The sequence below is a fragment of the Ambystoma mexicanum genome, chromosome 6q, assembly GCF_040938575.1.
Source record: "Ambystoma mexicanum isolate Mex_15411 chromosome 6q, UKY_AmexF1_1, whole genome shotgun sequence".
NCBI lineage: Eukaryota > Metazoa > Chordata > Amphibia > Caudata > Ambystomatidae > Ambystoma > Ambystoma mexicanum.
In genome coordinates this window covers 394,430,298-394,450,281 of record NC_090937.1, presented here as the reverse complement: position 1 = coordinate 394,450,281, position 19,984 = coordinate 394,430,298, and the positions used below count along the sequence as shown (strand labels likewise).

Sequence of the window (19,984 nt, the reverse complement as noted above, 5' to 3'; positions counted from 1 at the left end):
CAGACTTATTCTGGACAGGCTAGCAGCAAGTCGGGGGAAGCAAGACCCAGTTGGGGGACACTCCTACAATGATCCTAACAGGAATAATCTGGTGAAACCAACACATTATTTTTGGGAAGAGGCACAACCTAATCACAGGTGAGTAATATAACTTCACATCTACTTTCTATTAGAATGGCAAAATATGTTCTAAGGAAAGAAAGATGTTAACCATACCTTTCATAGTGCATCATACATCCAAGGTAATTAAGAACTTCTGTAACTTTTGACTCCTAGAGTTAGTTACCAACCAACTGTTTTACAAGTAAGTAACTTTTAAATACTTATTTTCTTTTCTAGGCAAAAGGCCCAATCCCTTAAAAGTTGTTCCCTTATTCTTGGAGCACGAGTGTTCTCAGTGGCAGAAGGGGGGCCACTAGGATCTAGTGACCAACAGGCAGTGTCAGAATAGGTTCTTAAGTAGCAAAAGTCAGAGTTCCTCAGGAAGGCTAGGCAAACAGGTGAGTTCTTTACTTCTAGTTTTAGAAGAGGGGCCAGGGCCTTCACAGAAGACACCCTAGCAGGATTCTAGCAGTGGGACTGGGTGCACTGGCCGAGAGGCCTACCAATCACAGAAAACGCCCCACAGGTACACAGAAATCCTAACACACTTAAGGTAAGTACATACCCAAGTCGACACACTACATCAGCATTGAAGATTTTGCAGCAGGAGGACTTCAGGATCTGCATCCAAATACCCGGTCAGTGGATTCCTTGTCGTGGTGATTGAAAACAAGACTTAAGAAGGAACTTTGTAGCAGGAAGCAAAGGAGAATGCTTTAGGCAAGGTTTTCCTCATGGCTGAATGATGTTCTGCAGATTTGGGGCCTTTTCAAGGAGCACAGAAGAAGACAGAAAATCGTGGTTGAATTCTCGTTGTTAAAAAGGTCCAGCACTCTGGTGAGGGGACTTTCGTGTCTCTGGAGATACACCAGGATGCTCACGAAGTTTCAGCGAGATTTCGTATTTTCAGAAGACCGTGCACCGCACGATGGCTCGAGATCCCAGGGTTTTGGGGTATTGCAGCCCTGCAAGGTCACAGCATAGAGTGGGATGGCTCAAAATGCAGGTCTTCTTGAGTCTAGTGGGTCTCAAAGCAAAAACAAAGAGCTGATGGCTGGAAGGTTTAGAATGAATCTTAACCACTGGCATTGCTCTGGGCAATCCCCCAGACCACTGTTCTTCACATGCCAAGCCATTACAGAAGGGGAAAGACCATATGCAAATCGGGCTTGGCCCCACCCCAAAAGGGGCAGTCCAGCCCGAACTGCTAGGTCACATTCCTTCTGCACGAGACCACAAGCATCCCCAAACATGTTTCGCCCTTGTTGGGGCTCATCAGTGAGGAGTAGCTTGGGTCTCTAGGCCCAGCAGGCGCGGGACCCACGTCTGGGCATACCCGTCCCACTCGGGGTGACAAAGCAAAAACAAAGAGGTGATGGCTGGAAGTTTTAGAATGAATCGTAACCACTGGCATTGCTCTGGGCAACCCTCCAGTCCACCGTTCTTCAGTTAGTCTAGTGGGTCTCACCAGGCTCCAGGTCAGGATCGTCATTTTTGAAGTCCCCACGTCGATTGGAAGGAGGGGCTACAGCAGGGTCCAGTTAGAGAGCAGGCTCTCCGGTTGCTGGAAATCGTCTCGGCTGCTTTTCCTTAACCATCCTCTTCGGTTTCAGTTCCAGTGGTCGACTTGTCTTCAGCTTCCAGGTTCACAGTAGTTAACAGGAACTACAGCACAACTCATCCTACATTTTACAACAAGGGGCGCTAGCCCCCTACTGGGATTTGTCGCCCTTCAGGCTAGGAGGAAGACAAACAGCTGCAGAGTTTTGGACTCCTCCCTTGCTTCGTGCCTTCCCAGACAGACTGGAGCCTGGGTGGGGAAGATAAAAATCACACAAAGGAATTTCCCACTCTGGATGTCAGGGGAAGGAACAATAAAAGGACAAGAGACACTAAAATGGCAAAAAAAGAAGACTGGCCATTTTGGTAAAATGAGCACCCTTGGGTGCCTTTACTACAGCTGTGCACACAGCCCGCGGTAAAGGTGCAACAAATAAATACAAGGTATCACTGCCACCAGCCATTGTAGGTAAGCTTGTCCCTCTAACAGAACTGTTACAGTTTTAGTGTGAAAAGGGATACATTGTATCTCCCCAGCACTCCCTCTAAGGTGGGGTGTGCTGGTTACAAAAAATAAAATGTAAAAGGGATCCAAAGATTCTTTCTACCCCTGGAAACTGTAGTTCTCTCATGGTTAGCCAGATTAAGTTAAAAGTAGAGCCCCTAGAGCAACCCAGCAACAACAGGCACTTATTGCCAAAAAGTTGTTAAAGAGGATAACTTTAAAAGGACACTATAGTGAGTCAAACAAATGACGCCCATAAATAGTAAAAGATTCTGTGAGTGTGGGAAAAGGTTCCCACTCAGAGGTATGCAAGCAAAAAGATCTGGGGTTGACCCAGGTCAGGCAGATTTACCATTTCTATGAAAATCCTACATAACAATTACTTGTAAACAGTGCACCCAGCATCTTACAATACAGTGCAGTGGGGATACTTTTGTATCACCCTACTCTTTTACACTTGGGATTTTTGGTTACTTTTATATGTACCTACTAAAGACAAGCTTCTATTTTTCAAATTTTTGTATTATTTCGAGTGTGCGCACTTGCATTTACTGGGTATGGCTAATAAACCTGGTTAGTGCCCTAAAATTGCCAAACCACAGTAATTGTGCTCGTTTTCTGGCCATATTGTTGTGTGGCCTTCTTCCTGCGTCAGGAAATCCCATATAAGGTCATTCACTTGCATGGAAATGTTGCTGCTGCTTTCGCGGCCTATTGATGCCTTTGTATGTGCTTGGCCCAGCAAGGTGGTAACTTGCTTCCAGCCAGGATTGCAGATAAGAAGACTCCTGCAGCCACTTCTTCGGATCAGCATTGGAGCCAAGCATCCTGTGTAGTGAAGCAGCCGACTGAAGATCCATGCACAACTCCTGAAGAGGCTCAGCATCCCTTCCTGTGTTTGGCCCAGTGAAGCCCTGCTGGACTACCTGATCTGCAAAGGCCCTGTGTGGGGCTTTAACCCGTGTGCTCTCGAGGATCCAGCCATCCTGAGCCTGCAGACGTGCCCCTGGACCACCGGTGGACGAACCATTTTTCCAGTGGGCAACCTTGCTAGAACTGTTGCTGTTCCGCATTTTCCACTGGAACTTCGATAGTCACCAGCTTGTGGTGTAAGTCGCCTGCTTGATGAATTTCATCCTCCCAGCTTTGAGAGATCCTGCTCTGGAAGCTCTTCAACCGCCACTGGAAGGAAGCCTGCTGTCTTCTTTGTATGGTGGCTGTCGCTGGAACTCGCCTTCCCCTGTCTGGTCAAGTGTCCTGAAGAGGTCTGAGTCGGTGCCTTCTGCATTGTTTCATCACCAAGGGTTGCACTCTGCTCCTGGAACTGACCGTGCCCATCTCGCTGGAACCAACAGCAGGAAAACCTACCTCCAACGACTCCCACATGACCCATCGAGTCATCTGGAAAAATCGCAGTCAGGGGGGCTGAGTAATCGCAACGCATTCGTCTCCCCCCTGTTCTCCCTAGAATGAACCATAGAATGAACGTGTGTAATTCCATTCCATCGCATCGCTTCTTGATCGTGTCTAAAAGTAGCTGTACCTGAAACTTACCAGTAACATTTTTTAAAATCTTCTGGAACGTTTCACCAACACAACAACTCTTCCAACATCAGACCCTTTTCCCAAGAAGAAGCTTTGTGACTTTTGGGCACAAGGTAGGCACAAGGCCCCACTCAGCCGAGGAATTGGCCTTATGCATTTAGGGCACATTTCATGTGACTTTGTTCCATTCTACTACATCCCTACTTACTTTATATTTGTTGAATGCATTCCTAAGAACCGAAAGGTGACTGTATATATGTTTATAATTGAGTGTTATGTAATATTATCACCTGCTCATTTCATTTCCTAGTGTATATTTTCGGTCTAGAATATAGTATTTGTGAACTTACCTGTGTAAATTGTCTAAAGGAGCTGGAGCGTTACTGCTGACTTGGCAAGCGTTACTGAGCGCTTGCATACACTGTAGGTGTATCTAATCATTCATTGTGCTGCACCAGGGGGAGTTGCTTGTCATGAGCTCCCCAGCGTGGCTATGGTTTCCTGTAGTTGTAATATCAGGACTTGTGTCTCCCAGCTGATGCTGTAACTCTGGGCTAAGTCTCTTGCAAGTTCTGCAAGTGCCAACAGGTTTCCTGCAAAGGAGTGATGGGTGTAGTGTGGCAACTCTTCGTGTGGGATTGGACATATATCTTAAATATTGGCGTTCCTTCATTCTTCAGTTCCCTTCCTGGCTGAAGCTGTAGAAGTCACGCATGCTCTGTTTTGCCAAATGGTGAGAGGGAGTTTGATACCTCCAAACTGATGTTGAGGGTTTTTGGGAGGAATGCATGGTCCTGCTCTGTGTGTTCTCACACTAACTGGTCTGGGGGAATTGTGAGAACTTTCCACTGAGATGCTTGGTTGAGACCAAATCCCTATCATTCCTTGGCCCTGGGTGTCTTGCTATTGAATGCAGGAGTTGCAGACCGTGGACCACCCCACCCCAGACTCCCGGTTCTCCAATAAGGACTATGACTAGGGGGAAATCTATTCTGTGCCCCATATACTTGTCCTGGCCAGTGGAAGGAATTACAGGGGTTCTGAAAAATCCCCAGTTTAGCACCTTCAATGAGCACTTAACAGGGTTGCTGAGCATCCCTGGTTTCCAGATGCCCTCTGATCCCAATTGGTGCTGGATTCCATGTGACCTGGTTAGACACTTAAAAAAAAAACAATAAATAAAAAAAAAGAATCTGATTCACTATTTTTTTTTATTAAAAAAAGGCTATTTCACTTTTCAGCTTGCGTGTTAAGTAGCACTTCTAGGGATTTGCATCTGGTGATTTGCAGTTTGCATTAGTAAATGGGCCAAATTCACGCAAGTGTAGAAGGCGCAACTTAATCCAGGTGCATATGCAACGCTGTGTGAATCACCATGCAGGTGCATATGCGACGCTGTGTGAATCACCATGCAGGTGCATATGCAGCGCTCTGTGAATCACCATGCAGGTGCATATAGAACGCTGTGTGAAGCACCATGCAGGTGCATATATAACGCTGTGGGAAGCACCATGCAGGTGCATATGCAACGCTGTGGGAAGCACCATGTAGGTGCATAAGCAACGCTGTGGGAAGCACCATGCAGGTGCATATGCAACGCTGTGGGAAGCACCATGCAGGTGCATATGCAACGCTGTGGGAAGCACCATGCAGGTGCATATGCAACGCTGTGGGAAGCACCATGCAGGTGCATATGCAACGCTGTGGGAAGCACCATGCAGGTGTATATGCAGCGCTCTGTGAATCACCATGCAGGTGCATATAGAACGCTGTGTGAAGCACCATGCAGGTGCATATATAACGCTGTGTGAATCACCCTGCAGGTGCATATGCAGTGCTCTGTGAATCACGTTGCAGGTGCATATAGAACGCTGTGTGAAGCACCATGCAGGTGCATATAGAACGCTGTGTGAAGCACCATGCAGGTGCATATAGAGCGCTGTGTGAAGCACCATGCAGGTGCATATAGAGCGCTGTGTGAAGCACCATGCAGGTGCATATGCAACGCTGTGTGAAGCACCATGCAGGTGCATATGCAACGCTGTGTGAAGCACCATGCAGGTGCATATAGAACGCTGTGTGAAGCACCATGCAGGTGCATATGCAACGCTGTGTGAAGCACCATGCAGGTGCATATGCAACGCTGTGTGAAGCACCATGCAGGTGCATATGCAACGCTGTGTGAAGCACCATGCAGGTGCATATGCAACGCTGTGTGAAGCACCATGCAGGTGCATATAGAAGGCTGTGTGAAGCACCAAGCAGGTGCATAGAACGCTGTGTGAAGCACCATGCAGGTGCATATGCAGCACTTTGTGCATCACCCTGCAGGTGCATATAGAACGCTGTGTGAAGCACCATGCAGGTGCATATAGAACGCTGTGTGAAGCACCATGCAAATGCATATGCAACGCTGTGTGAAGCACCATGCAGGTGCATATGCAACGCTGTGTGAAGCACCATGCAGGTGCATATAGAAGGCTGTGTGAAGCACCATGCAGGTGCATATAGAAGGCTGTGTGAAGCACCATGCAGGTGCATATAGAAGGCTGTGTGAATCACCATGCAGGTGCATATGCAGCACTTTGCATCACCCTGCAGGTGCATATTGAACGCTGTGTGAATCACCATGCAGGTGCATATGCAGGACTTTGCATCACCCTGCAGATGCATATTGCTCCTACTGCACATTTTGCTCGCTTATGTATTTCTTGAATAAACGGGAGCTAAAGGCTTTTGCCTGGTCATCTGCTGAACTGCGCACTATTTTGAAAAGATAAACATCATTCAGGCTGATTGGATGTTACCGGTGACCTGTTTAATCCATGGCCCTTCCCTAGCCAAATGTTTGTGTGGCAACAGAGAAACGTCAGCACAAAATAGCTTTGACCTTATTCCAGAAGCTAATGCTCGTGCCAAAGGCATTTTTAAGTCGAACTCCAATCCAATATTTTCTAAAACATTAATTACAGTGCCACTTCGGAGAATAACAACACATGCAAAACATACTGTTACCCGTGATAATGTGTTATAAATGGACTAAAGGAGAGCAGCATTTAATTATTATTATTATGCTATTTATTTAACATGGACCTGCCTTCGGGAAGCAACAGAGCACTTTACAATCATAGGGGGGGAAACATGGTGACCGAAGCGGTGAAACAAGGGAGCGCAGAGCTGACTCCCAGGAAGGGGTAGTGCAGGCAATTTGGCAGCTAGGGAACTACAAGCAACCAGGGGAAGAACCTGTGAGGAGCAGGTCACCCATTCCTGGGTAGGGTGGGGCATGGAGGGTGTGTGGTCTGGTCTTGAGCTCCTTCCTCAACTGTAGATGCAAAGGGGCAGGTCTGATTTTGACAGACAGGTGGTTCCAGAGTCTTGGGACGTAGGAGAAGACCCGTCTCCTAGTTCATTCCTTCTGGCACCGGTGCAGTTTGAGTCTGCAATGAACTTGGGTTTATTAAATGTGTCCTTAAACTTGCCACAAGGTGAATGATTTAATGACCTCTAGGAACACATATCTTCAAGAAATATCCTGTCTCAAAGACATGTCTCTGGTCTGCCAACTGTGCAAGAGAAAACCTGTTCACATACTTTTACAGTGTAATTTTCACCGAACGCATATATGTATTTCTCTTTCTTTTGCTTGCTCTTTTCTTGCCATTTTGCAATGTCCTTTCGATATTTTTATGCTAGTACTTTTTTGCCTTTGTTATTTTTGTTCACTGTTTTGCTCATACGTTCAGTTTTTGTTTTCTAACTCTGGGTTTCTTTCACTCTTTCTGCTTTGCCTTTCTTTTCCTTTAATGCACTTTCTTTTGCTCCTCTTTGTTTTTTCTTTTCACTATTTTCTTTTAATCTTTTCTCAATCACTTTCTTTCACAGTTTCTTTTGCTATTTTTTTTGCTTTTTCCTTTGCTCTTTATTTCCGCTTTATTTCACCCTCAAACTTACTTTCTGTTGCTGTTTCATTCACTTTCCTTCTCATGTGCTCTTTCTGTTGCTCTTCCACTGTGTTGTTCCCTATCTCTTCTACTCTTTTACTCTTTCACACTTTTCTAGCTTTCTTTTAAATGTTTCCATTCTTTTCTTTTCCTCCTTCATTACCTTTGTTTTCTAGTTTTTCACTTGGAGACACATCTTGCCAGAAGGCCATACCCCCCACCCCTGCGGGAAGGATAGCGGTGTGTTGGCTGAAGGCAGATGGGAAGGTGGCAACATATGCATAGTTTTGACATTTAACCATGGCAGACACGTCACGATACCCATCGTAATATTCCCAAAAATGTCTCCGATGGTTTGGAGACGACAACCGTATGACTCGAGATGTGGAGGCCACTCATAGCCAGTTCACCCCTCCCTCCACTCCCCCCCGCCCCCCCAGGAGGCATTTATCCGATTACCAGCAACTTAAAATTAGAAGTGCCCAGCCCTTTCTTAATCCATAGTTTTCACCCTGAGGCAGAGACAGCCCGTCTAGGATATGGCGAAACAAGACGATCAGCACATCCAGTTTCAAATGCGTCTCTAGCAAGTTAAACATTTTTCCCAGACCAAGTTTCATAAAAAGTTGCGTCAAATTATCTAAAATACATTTCAAATTTAGAAATACAAATATATAGAAAAAATAAGCAGGGGTGCAGTGTTGTGGTATGTTTGTGATTTTTCAAGGGAATATTGTCCCTACATATTTAATCTGGGTGTCAACCAATCCAATACCCCAGTCATTAAACACTTTAGGGTTGGTGCCCAGGAAGTCCTCCATTATTTTGGATTTCGGCCATTTCACTCTGCAGCCCGATAACCTATTAAACACTGTAACATGTATAGCTGCTGGCACAAAGACCACTGGCTCTGACAGCATTTTGGGTGAGGATCTGCCAAAAATATTTTCTTAAAACAGCAACATAATTAAAGTAGTCATAATGCAAGGCTGTATATACACAAGACCGCACAGTAACACAAACTGAGGGTGTACACGCGAGGTGGTTATTAAATGGTTTGCCATGGCAAAGCAAGTCAGTAAATCCTGTAGGTAAAGTAAATAAAACGAGGCAGGCCTGCATTGCCTGAAACCTTTCTTTCAGTATAGAGCACATACAAATTGACCATTTCCCAAATAATTCACCATCCAGAATGGCCCTTGCGGCAAAGAAAGAACATGCAAGAGCAAGTCCACCACACCCCTGCTAACCCACACTTTGAGTATGTGTCTGAGACTTTCAGCTTTGCCATTAACATTCTAATTGGGGTTGAGTGTAAATAACAGCATATCTTCTCTTGTCCCAATCTGTTCGCTGTGTTTATTTGTGCCATCACTTTACTGGTGGTATGCAGGTTTTCCGTTTTTCTTCCCACTCATTTAAGCTTTTTTCAAACCTGTTCATAGTGTCTTGTTTCAGCAATTTGTAGACCTGTGAACGGTGTAGTCGGTTTGAGCATGACCAAAACGGGATGCCTATTCCCGATGTGTGACATCCAGTCAGTTCACTATCAGCCTCTAAGACTGTGCCTGAGCTGGAAGTAGTGCCAGAGCCAATGTCTTTCTTGCCTTTAAGGAATTTAAGGAATTTGAGGGGGGGGGTTGCCAGGGGACACCCGGTCTTGGATGGGGGTAGGGGGGTGAGCCTTACACGGCGCATGCAGACACTGGCCGCCTTGCTGGCAAGAGGGCCCCATGGCAATATGGCCTGCAGGCCGGGCTCACACTGTGTGGGCCTGCAGGCCTGACATGAGACACACTCGGGTCATTCCATCTTGGATTCTGCAACCAGTCTACTGCACGTGCCTGCAGGGGCTCCTTTTATTAGCTTTGGCCATGATCTTAAAAGGGCAATACACGTGGGAGGGACACATCACAACAATCACTCAGCAAATGCGCGTTGTTCACCTGTGAAGAGCTAAAATAAGAAAAAGCCCATATTTTCGGAATACTATTTTGCCTGGAGTACTTTTCTGCATGCCCCACTTTTCACTGCTGCGCATAAACACATGCCTTTGCTGCCCATAGTTCTCTAAAGCTCTAAAGCAAACTCACCAAGCCACACCTGTGGTTCGATCACCCTTTGCCCGACTCCTGCTAGATGTTCACATTTTCTTTCTTTTAACGGGTGGTTCCCCAAATACTTCCCTCTCCCCCGCTGATGCTCTCTCTCACCACATACCGCCCCCATTAACATACACCTATATCTATGTTGATAGTGCAAACAACAAGAGTCGAACGGAAAATGGTCGAGGCGAGTGTGGTTGACAACCATAGATTACCCAGGCCTGCATGTCAGATGCAGAACACGTGGATTAATGAAGACTTGTTTTGACTGGCTAGATAGTACTAGTAATTATAGTTCTCCAGTACTACAATATGGGTTTTTTAAATATAAAACAAGCACTAAAGACCTGGTTGGCCGATTTAAATAAGGTAATGTCTCACACAGTGTTATGGGGATTCGGTTGGCAGCTTGAGGCATGCTTACTCGTAATGCTGAAGGTTATGCTTCGATTATAACGGTAATGAGTGCCTTGGAAGCAAATTAACATTGGACCATGATTTCAATCGTCTTTTTTCCTGTTCTTTACAGTTGTAGATAAGGGCACAACGGAAACGGACGCTGTTGATGCAAGGTAAGAGTCGTGTCTGGTGAGTCTCCATTTAAGCAATACCAGGACCAAATATCATGGGTCCATGAACATTTTGAAGTTGCAAAAATTGTTAGGAGATAAAACATAGGAACGTTCACTTATGGAGTTGATATGCTACTTCACCCTTTCTTTTTCACGTCCGGCCCTCTGCTGGATTCCTTTTCTGTCGCTCGGCTTTGCAATGGAAATAGAAAGAGTTAGAAGGCGAGCCCCATCTATTTCAGTGGCCGCTATGTCAGTACGTGTATTTGCTCTGTTAGTCTGGGTGTTTGTAGCAAAACAAAGCAGGCTAAATCAGCTGTCAAATGTGTAAAAGCCCGCACTACAAACTTGGACTCTGAACCTACTGTTAAGGCAGTTTTTGTACCACCCTCTGAGGGCAGTGCAACCACGGATTTTAATGGGGGGGATACCACGCCTGACAAGAAAGAGAAGCCAAAGCTCTCTTTAAAGGTACATAACGTGGACAGAGCGACAAGGCTTTACTCTGAGGTAGGGCTAGGAGGTTGACATAAGGGTAAATGAGTCCACCCACATATCCCTAGCAATTCATTACACTGATATACTGTAAACACATATATATTTTATTAAATCACATGTAAAAATCTAATGGGTCAAATAAGTACATGCAATATAATGGACATTATCAAGAAACGCAGTATGTGTTTTTTTTTTAACAGTAATGTCTAAAAAGGCCTCTCCTTACCCACTGTCTATGTGTGGGTTCACTACCAAAGGTAGGCGCCCAACATAAATTAACAGGAGGCTGAGACGAACCAGAGCACCACAAAACAAAACGCAGGAGCAGGAGGTATATGAGAAGGCCCTGGTCCCTGTGGTCAGAATCTAATATATAAAGGTAGCTATAAGCAGAAAGGAAGTAGATGTATTAACCAGCAGTAAAATATTCTAAAATAACCCTCTAGGACATGTCATTAAAAGGCATGCAAATCCACACCTAATAATCAATCACAGCCAGGGAGGGTAGCCAAAGGGATCATCAGGAAACAAATATGTACAGTGTCACAAAATTCTTATCTGATACTGAAAACAAATAAAGAATGCATGTTTACTGCGCATTTGCAGTAAATGGAAATCGCACAACCCTGTTATGTTGCTCATGGAGATTGGAGGTTGTGTGGGTGTCCCCCCACCCCTCACCTGTCTGGTATAACTGGGTCAGGGTTTGCAGGGGTGTGCCCTGCACTTGCATTGCAAGGAATGTGCCATTCTACAATGGCACTGCTATCTATGTGGTCACTGCGCGCTTGCATTTTTGCATTCAGGATTTCCGAATGTGGGATTTTCGGGTGCGCAGTGATCACATAGATCCACAAAATTGGCTGCAATGCTAAAACTACATTTCCCATGGGAGAAATGAAGACCATTGCTATTAGAAATCGCAACTAAGTACTCAACTGATCATATGTGGTCAAGAGCTCACTGAACCCCCTTGTGGATCCAGGAAAAATATCCAGCAGCAGGTAAGTACTCCCAAGTCAATTTAGAGTTCCAGGGTAGGTTGAAAGTTCCATAGGAAACGATGAGATTGAAGTCAATGGGTCATCTGCTTTAGTAGAGGTAAGTCAGTTCTACCACACAGGCGTGGCCTCCACAATCCCAAGGAAGGCCAAAAGAGACCCCAACGAAGAGTGTCAGTTCCAGAGGTCGGTGAACGAACCAGAAGATGCAGCAGAGCAGGAGGACCCCCAATAGAAGTCTATGGGAAATGGGTAGAGACTTGCATCCGAAATCTTAACCCAGGACCAGAGGGACCCCTTTGGTTAACTATTATGAATAATCGCCCACCCCAGGACCCAGAGGTAAGTGTTCTTGTTAATGGCTTCTATGAAAACAGCTCCAGCACCACTAAAAAAACCTGATAGGTGCTGGGCTTTCTTTCCAGGTGCTATTTACAGGATCTAGTACCCACAGGCTTGCACACTGAGCCAGCGACTACCCAGAAAAGAAACAAAAAAACCTTCCCACAATGTCCAACTTCAAGCCTGCACCAGAGATTTCGTGAAGGAAGACTCGGCAAATGCGAGGGAAAATGCAAAGATGGGTCCGGGCAGGTCAGTGGACAAAATATGAAGGCAGCACAGCAGGAAACAATCCCAGGATGCTGATAATGGCTGAAGGCAGCCTCGGACGACGTAAGCTGTATATTTGGCAGGGTGGTGAAGTCTTGTTACACTTCTGTACACCAGCAGTGACTCGCAGCCAAGCAGAAGATCCTGGCGGGAAATGGCTGGATGCAGCCGTAAACAGCCCAGAAACAAGTTCCAGTGCGGAGGGCTCGACCCAGTAGATGTGGGAAGACTGCAGAGGTTTTTGGGATGCCCCTACTAGACCTCCAGGAGCAGAAAACCTGATCCAGGATATTCTCAAGCCACACCACTGCACAGGTTTCACCAAGAGAGGACTTTACAATTCACACAAACGTGGAAAGCAGAAAGCAGGGGTGAAACTCCTTCAGGCCGTTGGCAGACCTATCGCCTCCAAGTTCCAGAACAATCAGCAAAAGAGAGAGAAGCATTGGCACAGCAGATCCCTAATATCACTGCACAAATGATTAAAGGGGTCCAGGGGCACAGTCAGATTACCAACCATTCTGGTTGGTCACTCGGACAGCCACTTAGCCACCCTCACAGGAAGTGAGAGGTAGAGCCCAGGGACCTATACTGCGCTACACCAGTCAGGACCAAAATGGAGGTTGCTATTGCGGGTTCACAAAGAGCCCACATGGTCAGAACAGCCATTTTGAGGGCACCTCATGGTTGCCCTGAACAATGGGAGCCCTAAACTATACAATGGCTGGGAGCAGGATTTAAAAAGAAATGCTCTGGTACCCCAGTGACTACCAATAAGACACATTAAGCTACCAACGGGGTCAAATGGCTTGCACCCTTTGTGAAGCCAAACTTTACAATTACCACTGACCTACTCCCGAAAACCTATGTAGGGTGATAGAATACCTCCACAGCAAATAGTAATTGCCTCCTTGGGCTGAGCACCTTAGAGATGACCCAATACCATTCTGATTTTGTCAAATGGACATCCAACAAACACAGTGGAAAGGTCCTACGTTCAAAAAACTACCTCTGCCTGCCACATCACCGAACAGAAAAGGAGCAATCGTAGCCTGCAAGCACTGATGGTACTGCTCTAGCACCACATAAAGCAGCGTGTTGAATTAAAACCGCACTTCTTGGTCACAAGGACCTCCATAGCCATGCCACTTATTACCTACCAAATTTGCTCCTGCCCTCTTGCCAAACCAGAGGTGTAACGTTGGCCTCTAAAACAGACTCTTTCTGAGATGCAGGCATTGTGTTGGAAGAATGTTTTGGGCACAAAGCTCTTGTCTTTTGTTCTGTTACAAGGCTGTTTTGGCACATACATCAAAGGTCTGAACCCTACTTCTTTCAATATGCATGCTGCCTGGATTCTAATTTGTTTTTTTTATCTACTGTCATTCTTGCCCCTGTGTAACCCTTTCACGTCTTTTGCAATGGCTCTCTAACAGCGTGCACTCGGTCAACACAACAAATAAAATACGCTGAGACCCCTCCTAGCTAAATCCTAATGTCACGTGCAAGCCACAGAATAAAATATCCACTTCCTCCTCTTACTGAAAAAAGAGTGATAAGCCCCAATGCATAAACAAATCACAATTAAAAATGACAAAACTGCAAAATACGTTTCATTGTCGTATTCCACAAAGTTTGCGGTTTCTCAGATTAAAGATTTAGAATAAGGAGGAATTACTGTTCCAAGGTGAGCATCAATCATTGACTACATATGATGAATTGACATAAAATAAATTCTCCTTACCAATGTAGCATACACAGTATCTCTAGTACTTCAAGTGATCACCTCACAGAAGTGCTGTTTTATGAAATGGTGGACTAGTGGGTGTCGGTTTTGTATTGCTGTTGATGGAGGCAAGACCAACGCAGCTGTCGCCGTTATGTTCTGATGCATGCAATGCTACAGGTACTACCAAGTCAATAGCACACTCGTATGCGGGCCAAATGCTGCACGATTATACATTTTGGTCCTGTATGTCAGAATACATTTAATTCCAAAGATCTGTGCTTTCCTTTTTTTCAATAAAGACGTGAACGTTTCGATCCAGCAGAAGAATACAGAATGAACAGCAAGAGAAGAGGGATTGCCTTAATCTTCAACCATGAGTGGTTCCACTGGTTCCTAACGATGCCAGAGAGACGAGGAACGAATGCAGATAGGGACAACCTCAGGCAAAGGTAAGGCTAGTTGGAATTTGGTTCAGTATGGAACTTGCCACTATTGCCATTGGACCTAGGAGCACTGTAAATTAAATGTTCCTTAAAAACAGACCCACTGATTCTAATTCCTCCAACACCTGAATGATAAAAGGCTGAGTAGAGTACGCTCTGCAGGGAAAATCATCCATGAGCCAATTTTATTTTTATGTAGCAGTTTCATTAACCCACTAAACTGTTTACTGGCTAAATGAAGGAAGGCCTTTGAAAACATGCACAGTGGGTAAATATGTTATTTCTGTACTGCAAAATCACCAGACCCTTTGACTATCTAATGCAAATTACCCATTAATCAAGACCAGGAGAAAGTTCCCTGGTGAAGGGGCCAGGGTAGAAACCGTGGAGTGGGTGCTTTATGAGAATATGGATACATGCATATTTGTTGTTGGAAACAGAACAGTACATTCTCGAATAGTTTACCACAGCGCTCCCAGGCAACAATGTAATACCTCAAAAATACATTCTGTCCTCGAATTGTCAGTACTAACCAATAAATAAAATGAGAAACACAATCTGAAGTACCCTTACTTAAACAAAAATGGCATGCATACATTGGAAAATAAATCTAAAAGTTGGAGCCTAAAATGCTTCTACCGATGGATTTCACCCTACAAACGACCATGACCTGTTTGCATCTGATTAACAATCTTATCTGCTCACATGCTTGTCCTGCATCCTTCGTTTTATGTCTGTATTAGTTTGCAAATGGGTAATAGGGTTCTCCCTGAGGAACAACTCCTGGGGGGCGGACCGACACGCACAACACACACCAAACACACGCACCCACACCAATCTGTATGTCACCAGGCGTAACCCAGCCCAAACCTCGTATAAGGGAGATAAACCAGCATATAGGAGCAATTCAACTATATGGAGACAACTAGTACCCCATTCACCTCAAAGTTACAGGATTCTCTGTTGCAAAGAGGGGTATATACTATTTTGAGAGCATTTTTAAGAAGGATATATACATGAATAAAATGCCTTTGAATGTAGCCGGAAGCCCAAACTTTCTTTTTAATCTTAGGATCTTGGCCATACTACTTCCCCACTTTATGGAAATGTCTCACTGTAGATTTTAGCCCCCTTCAGGCCAGAGATCATACTCAGGATTGCCTCCTTCTATTGCATTTCTGCATAGCACACTAAAAATTGTGATTTTTGTTCTGTGGTTTAGCTAGCCAATTCTTGTCATAGAAAACCATGGTGAGGACCTTGTTGTGAAATGAGCCACAAGATTTATCTTGATGTGTGTACATTGTGTACATGCAAAGCCTCCCGAGGGAGCCTTGATCGTATCCATTTCATACAAACGTGTTTCAGGAACCAAAGACTTGAGTTTACAAGATGCATTACGCATAGTCTAGTGGGGTTCTTTCTGTTAGGGAGAATTGTCATTTCTGTGCCAATTCCCTTTAACCTTAGAGACCTCCAGCTCTTTTGCTGGACTCGGGGCTTTTTAATTTTTACTCCTGAGTTGGTGGGACTTTTTTCTCACTCTCATGATTTTCTGTGTTTGTTACTGTTTTATGGAGTATGATAAACTCCATAGGCATCTGATTTTTGCATTGTGACACACAGAACCTTTTGTGCAGTGCCACTGATAAATCCCTTGGACTTCTTTTAATGTTTAACTACATTTTCTTGGGTGAATTACTGTTCCCAAGAATAGTAAAATGACCCCTCTCTTACTTTTACTTTATGGGTCCAGCACACATCACCCTACATAGTAACTCCTTTAATCCATTCCTCATGTAACATATTGTTACACTAACTCACTTGAATGGCTGGTGTCAGTGGTTTCTTTTTGACTACCTGGTGACATGTATCTGCAGGCTGATAACTCGGCTGCAGTCCTGCGCCCAAAGGTGACAATTTTCTCAAAATGGCCCTTGCCTTATTTTTTTGCCATTTCTTGTTAGTTAGTTTCTTCTGGGCTTTTACTCCGTTGTTTGAATCAGGTTTGAGTCCTTTGTGTGTTTTTTCCTTTGGCGGGCTTCAGCCCTGAAGCCAGCCCAGGCTCCAGTGTGTCTGGAAAGGCAAGAAGTGAGGGAGGGTCCCGAAACATACCTGTCCTTTGTCTCTCGGTGTGCCTGAGTGAAGCTAGTTCCAACTGGCCGGCAGGCTGTCCTGGAGAACAGCCACCCTGCTGTGTGATTGATAGCCTTGGGCTGTGAATGAATGGGAACTATAAAAAGGGAGGTTTTTGGGACTGGGAGAGTCGGCCACTGGGGGACAACATCCAAAGAAGAGGATGTGAGAAGATGCCAGCGGCACCCACCTGGACCACAAAGTACCTGGTGAAGCCCTGCAGCTGTGCCGACCCTGTCTTCAAATTGACTCGGAAGACCAGTGCGGGACGACTTCCTCCCTTAGGCTGATGGGACAAACTAGACTCATGACAAACTCTATTTTGGTGCAACCACCGACTTGCTGCGACTTTCCAAGGCTGCAGAATCCCAATACCCGGGGTTCCGCGGCCATCTGTGAGTGCATTATGTTCCGAAGTGCGAATCCGGCCAAATCTTCGTGGACATCCAGAACACCATACAGAAGCAGGAAATCCCCATCCAGAGTCCCCTCACCAGAGTCCAGGACCGAGGATCAAGGAACTTCTAACCGGAGCTGGCTGTTCTTTTATGGTGCTGAGAAAAAGGTGCCAAAACCACAAAGAGCCGTTGAATCCAAGGAAATCTTTTGCTGCCGATCCCCTCTCTCTAGAGTGCTGCCGCAGGAGCCCGCCAGACATCCTCTCTTTCGTCACCACGACCAAAGACATGGAACAAGGTTCTGCTGCACTGCAACCAGAAGGCATCCGGCTGGAACAACTTCTTCAATCCAAAGGTACTGTGGGGGTTGGGGTACATTATCCTTTTGCCATTTAGGGTGCTTACAACCTTTGCGAGTGCTATTTAACCCTACTCTGAGTTGACCACACCTCACTTGCACTGGCCTTTCAGCTTGTGCTTCCTCAAGGTGATTCCTCTTGAGTTGCTGAAGTACTGACTACTTAAGAAATGTTTTCTAAGAAGAAGAGCATCAGTACTTTGACTTTGCCCATTGACTTTGGCTGTGCTGGCTGCCTAAAGCCCTCTTTCTGAACCTATTGGTTTTGGGAGTGCTTGTTCCTTTACAGGTTGTACTTGTTGAACACTCTTAATGCTGGGATAAAAGACTGCCTGCTTCCCATTAGGAGAATCTTAACTGTTTTATAGAATACCAGTCTTTTCGGATCTAACCCTAACCTTTCCATTATTTATAACTCAATACTGCAAAGATAATGTAAAATAAGTGTTATACTGACCTCAAATGACATCACCGTTGGTGCTGGAAAATGTGTAACACATGAAAAATGACTCTGCTGCATTATTGTTCACTTTTTTAATTGAATCCTAACTTGGGTTTAATGTTACTGCTTTTTAAAGAATGCTTTAAATATTGTTGTGTATAATTAAATACATATTTATATTATAACTTCAAGTGTGCAAGTGTTTGCTTGGATACCTGTATTTAGTGATTTAATTGTACAGCTCTACAGCTCACATTACCCCTCTTAAAATAAGCCTGGCTGATCAGTCGCACTCCTAACTTGTGTAGTACAGGCCTATATGAAAAAGGTGGATAACCTAATACCAAGAGATAAGTCATGTGTAGTCCCACACCAGTTGGACTGCACCAATTGTTACCTAACCCTTTCCATGAAGAATGCCCCCTAATCCTCATTATATGTATTTGTCCTCAAGTTGGGCAAGGTGATGGGAATTCCTTTTCTGAAGCCGAGGCCGAACTTCCTATCAATGTAACTCTGCCTCGGAATCCCAATTGATGTTCATCTGGGTTTTTATGATGTATTTATGCCAGCTGTGACATCGGGAACCAAGTTGCAACCCAAGGATGAGGCCAAAACATATCTGGGGTTGCTTGCGTTTCAGTGCAGAAGGATCATGGCCTTATGGCCCATAATTTGGGTTGGACTGTTCCCATTGGTGGCATTAAGACTGATTTTCATATGTCTCGTCCTTATCTGCAATGGCGCAGACTGGCTGAAAAACCATGGTGTGGAAGGTTGCCAGAGCAATGGCAGTGGTTAACATTAATTTATAACCTTCCACCCATGGTTCTGTCATTTCATCGACAGATTTTTTTCCGATGGATTTTTATGAATATATTTCAACAAAAAAACTCATAAAAATTATTTTTATTTTGGGGGGTCCTCCCCCCTAAAGCCCCATCCCCTATTGTTTATTCTCGATTACTGACCCCCCACCCCTTATAGGCATGTTCCCACCCCCTATATTTTTCAATGCGTTTTTCATTGAAAATCTTTTGTTAAACCCATCGAAAAGTCGGTCGATGAAAGGACGTTGTACCCCACCCATCACATTGGGCCTCATTACAACGTAGGCGGTAGAGCTAGAACGGCGCCGGTAGAGCTGCCGGCGCCGTTATCACTCTACCACCTCATTACGAGGTCTGCTTGCGGGTGCCGCTAAGGATGTCTGGTCAGACCAGACATCCTTAGCGGCACCCGTGAGCAGACCTGGATGCTAGCAACGGGCCCGTCATTAACTGGCCCGTTGTTAGCATCCTCCCCTTTCCCATTGAGCCCTATGGGGCCTCAAATGGGGATGTTCCGGGTCCCGAGAATGGGAAATACCGGGCCCCCTAAAGTCAGCATGGCTACCTCCAAACTCGTAATGAAGCCCATTGTGCCAACTGTTAAAAGAAAATAGCTCAACGTATTATTTCTGCCAGCATTACAAAAACTTCCATAATCGTATAGCTCCATTGATGGTAAACATGTTCAGGTTTTCCTGCGATTATGCAATCTTTATTTATAGCTGCACCTTCTCATCACTGGGACTCTTATTCCAGCCCCCCTTAGTGAAAATATCCTTCCATAAATTGGAAACATGATCCTGCAGGTTCGAATGAGGAGGCTATGCTCCTTGCCTCTTGGCATGAAGTCCGTCCATGATCACTAAGTGTTTCCCTTTTTGACTACCACTCTTTTTCTCATCGGGAAAGAGATAGAAATCCATTGCTGCTACTGCACTAGTCGGATCCCTGAAACAGTGGCCTGCCAGCTGACCCTATGTGACGTGAGATGAACCCCTTAAGTGCCAAGGACGAGTATTTAAAGAAAACCTGTTATCCCAAAACTCATGGGTCCAGCTAATGACTTCACCAGGCATGTCAACAAGAGTGACATCAAATGGCCACGCAGAACATAGTAAACCAGCACCAAATGTCACCCAATGAGTGAGGCTGATCACAAACCTTTGGCACTCACATGTAGAACAAATGCAACAGAATACATAAA

General features: G+C 45.1%; 1 protein-coding gene across 1 annotated transcript in view; it reads left to right on the top strand.

Moving 5' to 3' along the window:
• Nucleotides 1–19,984, top strand: part of CASP6 (caspase 6) — a 161,127-nt gene that overhangs the window by 30,604 nt on the left and 110,539 nt on the right. Inside the window, exons 3-4 of the mRNA XM_069630880.1 lie at nucleotides 10,291–10,333; nucleotides 14,473–14,622. Of these exons, the coding sequence (XP_069486981.1) occupies nucleotides 10,291–10,333; nucleotides 14,473–14,622 (193 nt within the window). The remainder of the gene's footprint in view (nucleotides 1–10,290; nucleotides 10,334–14,472; nucleotides 14,623–19,984) is intronic.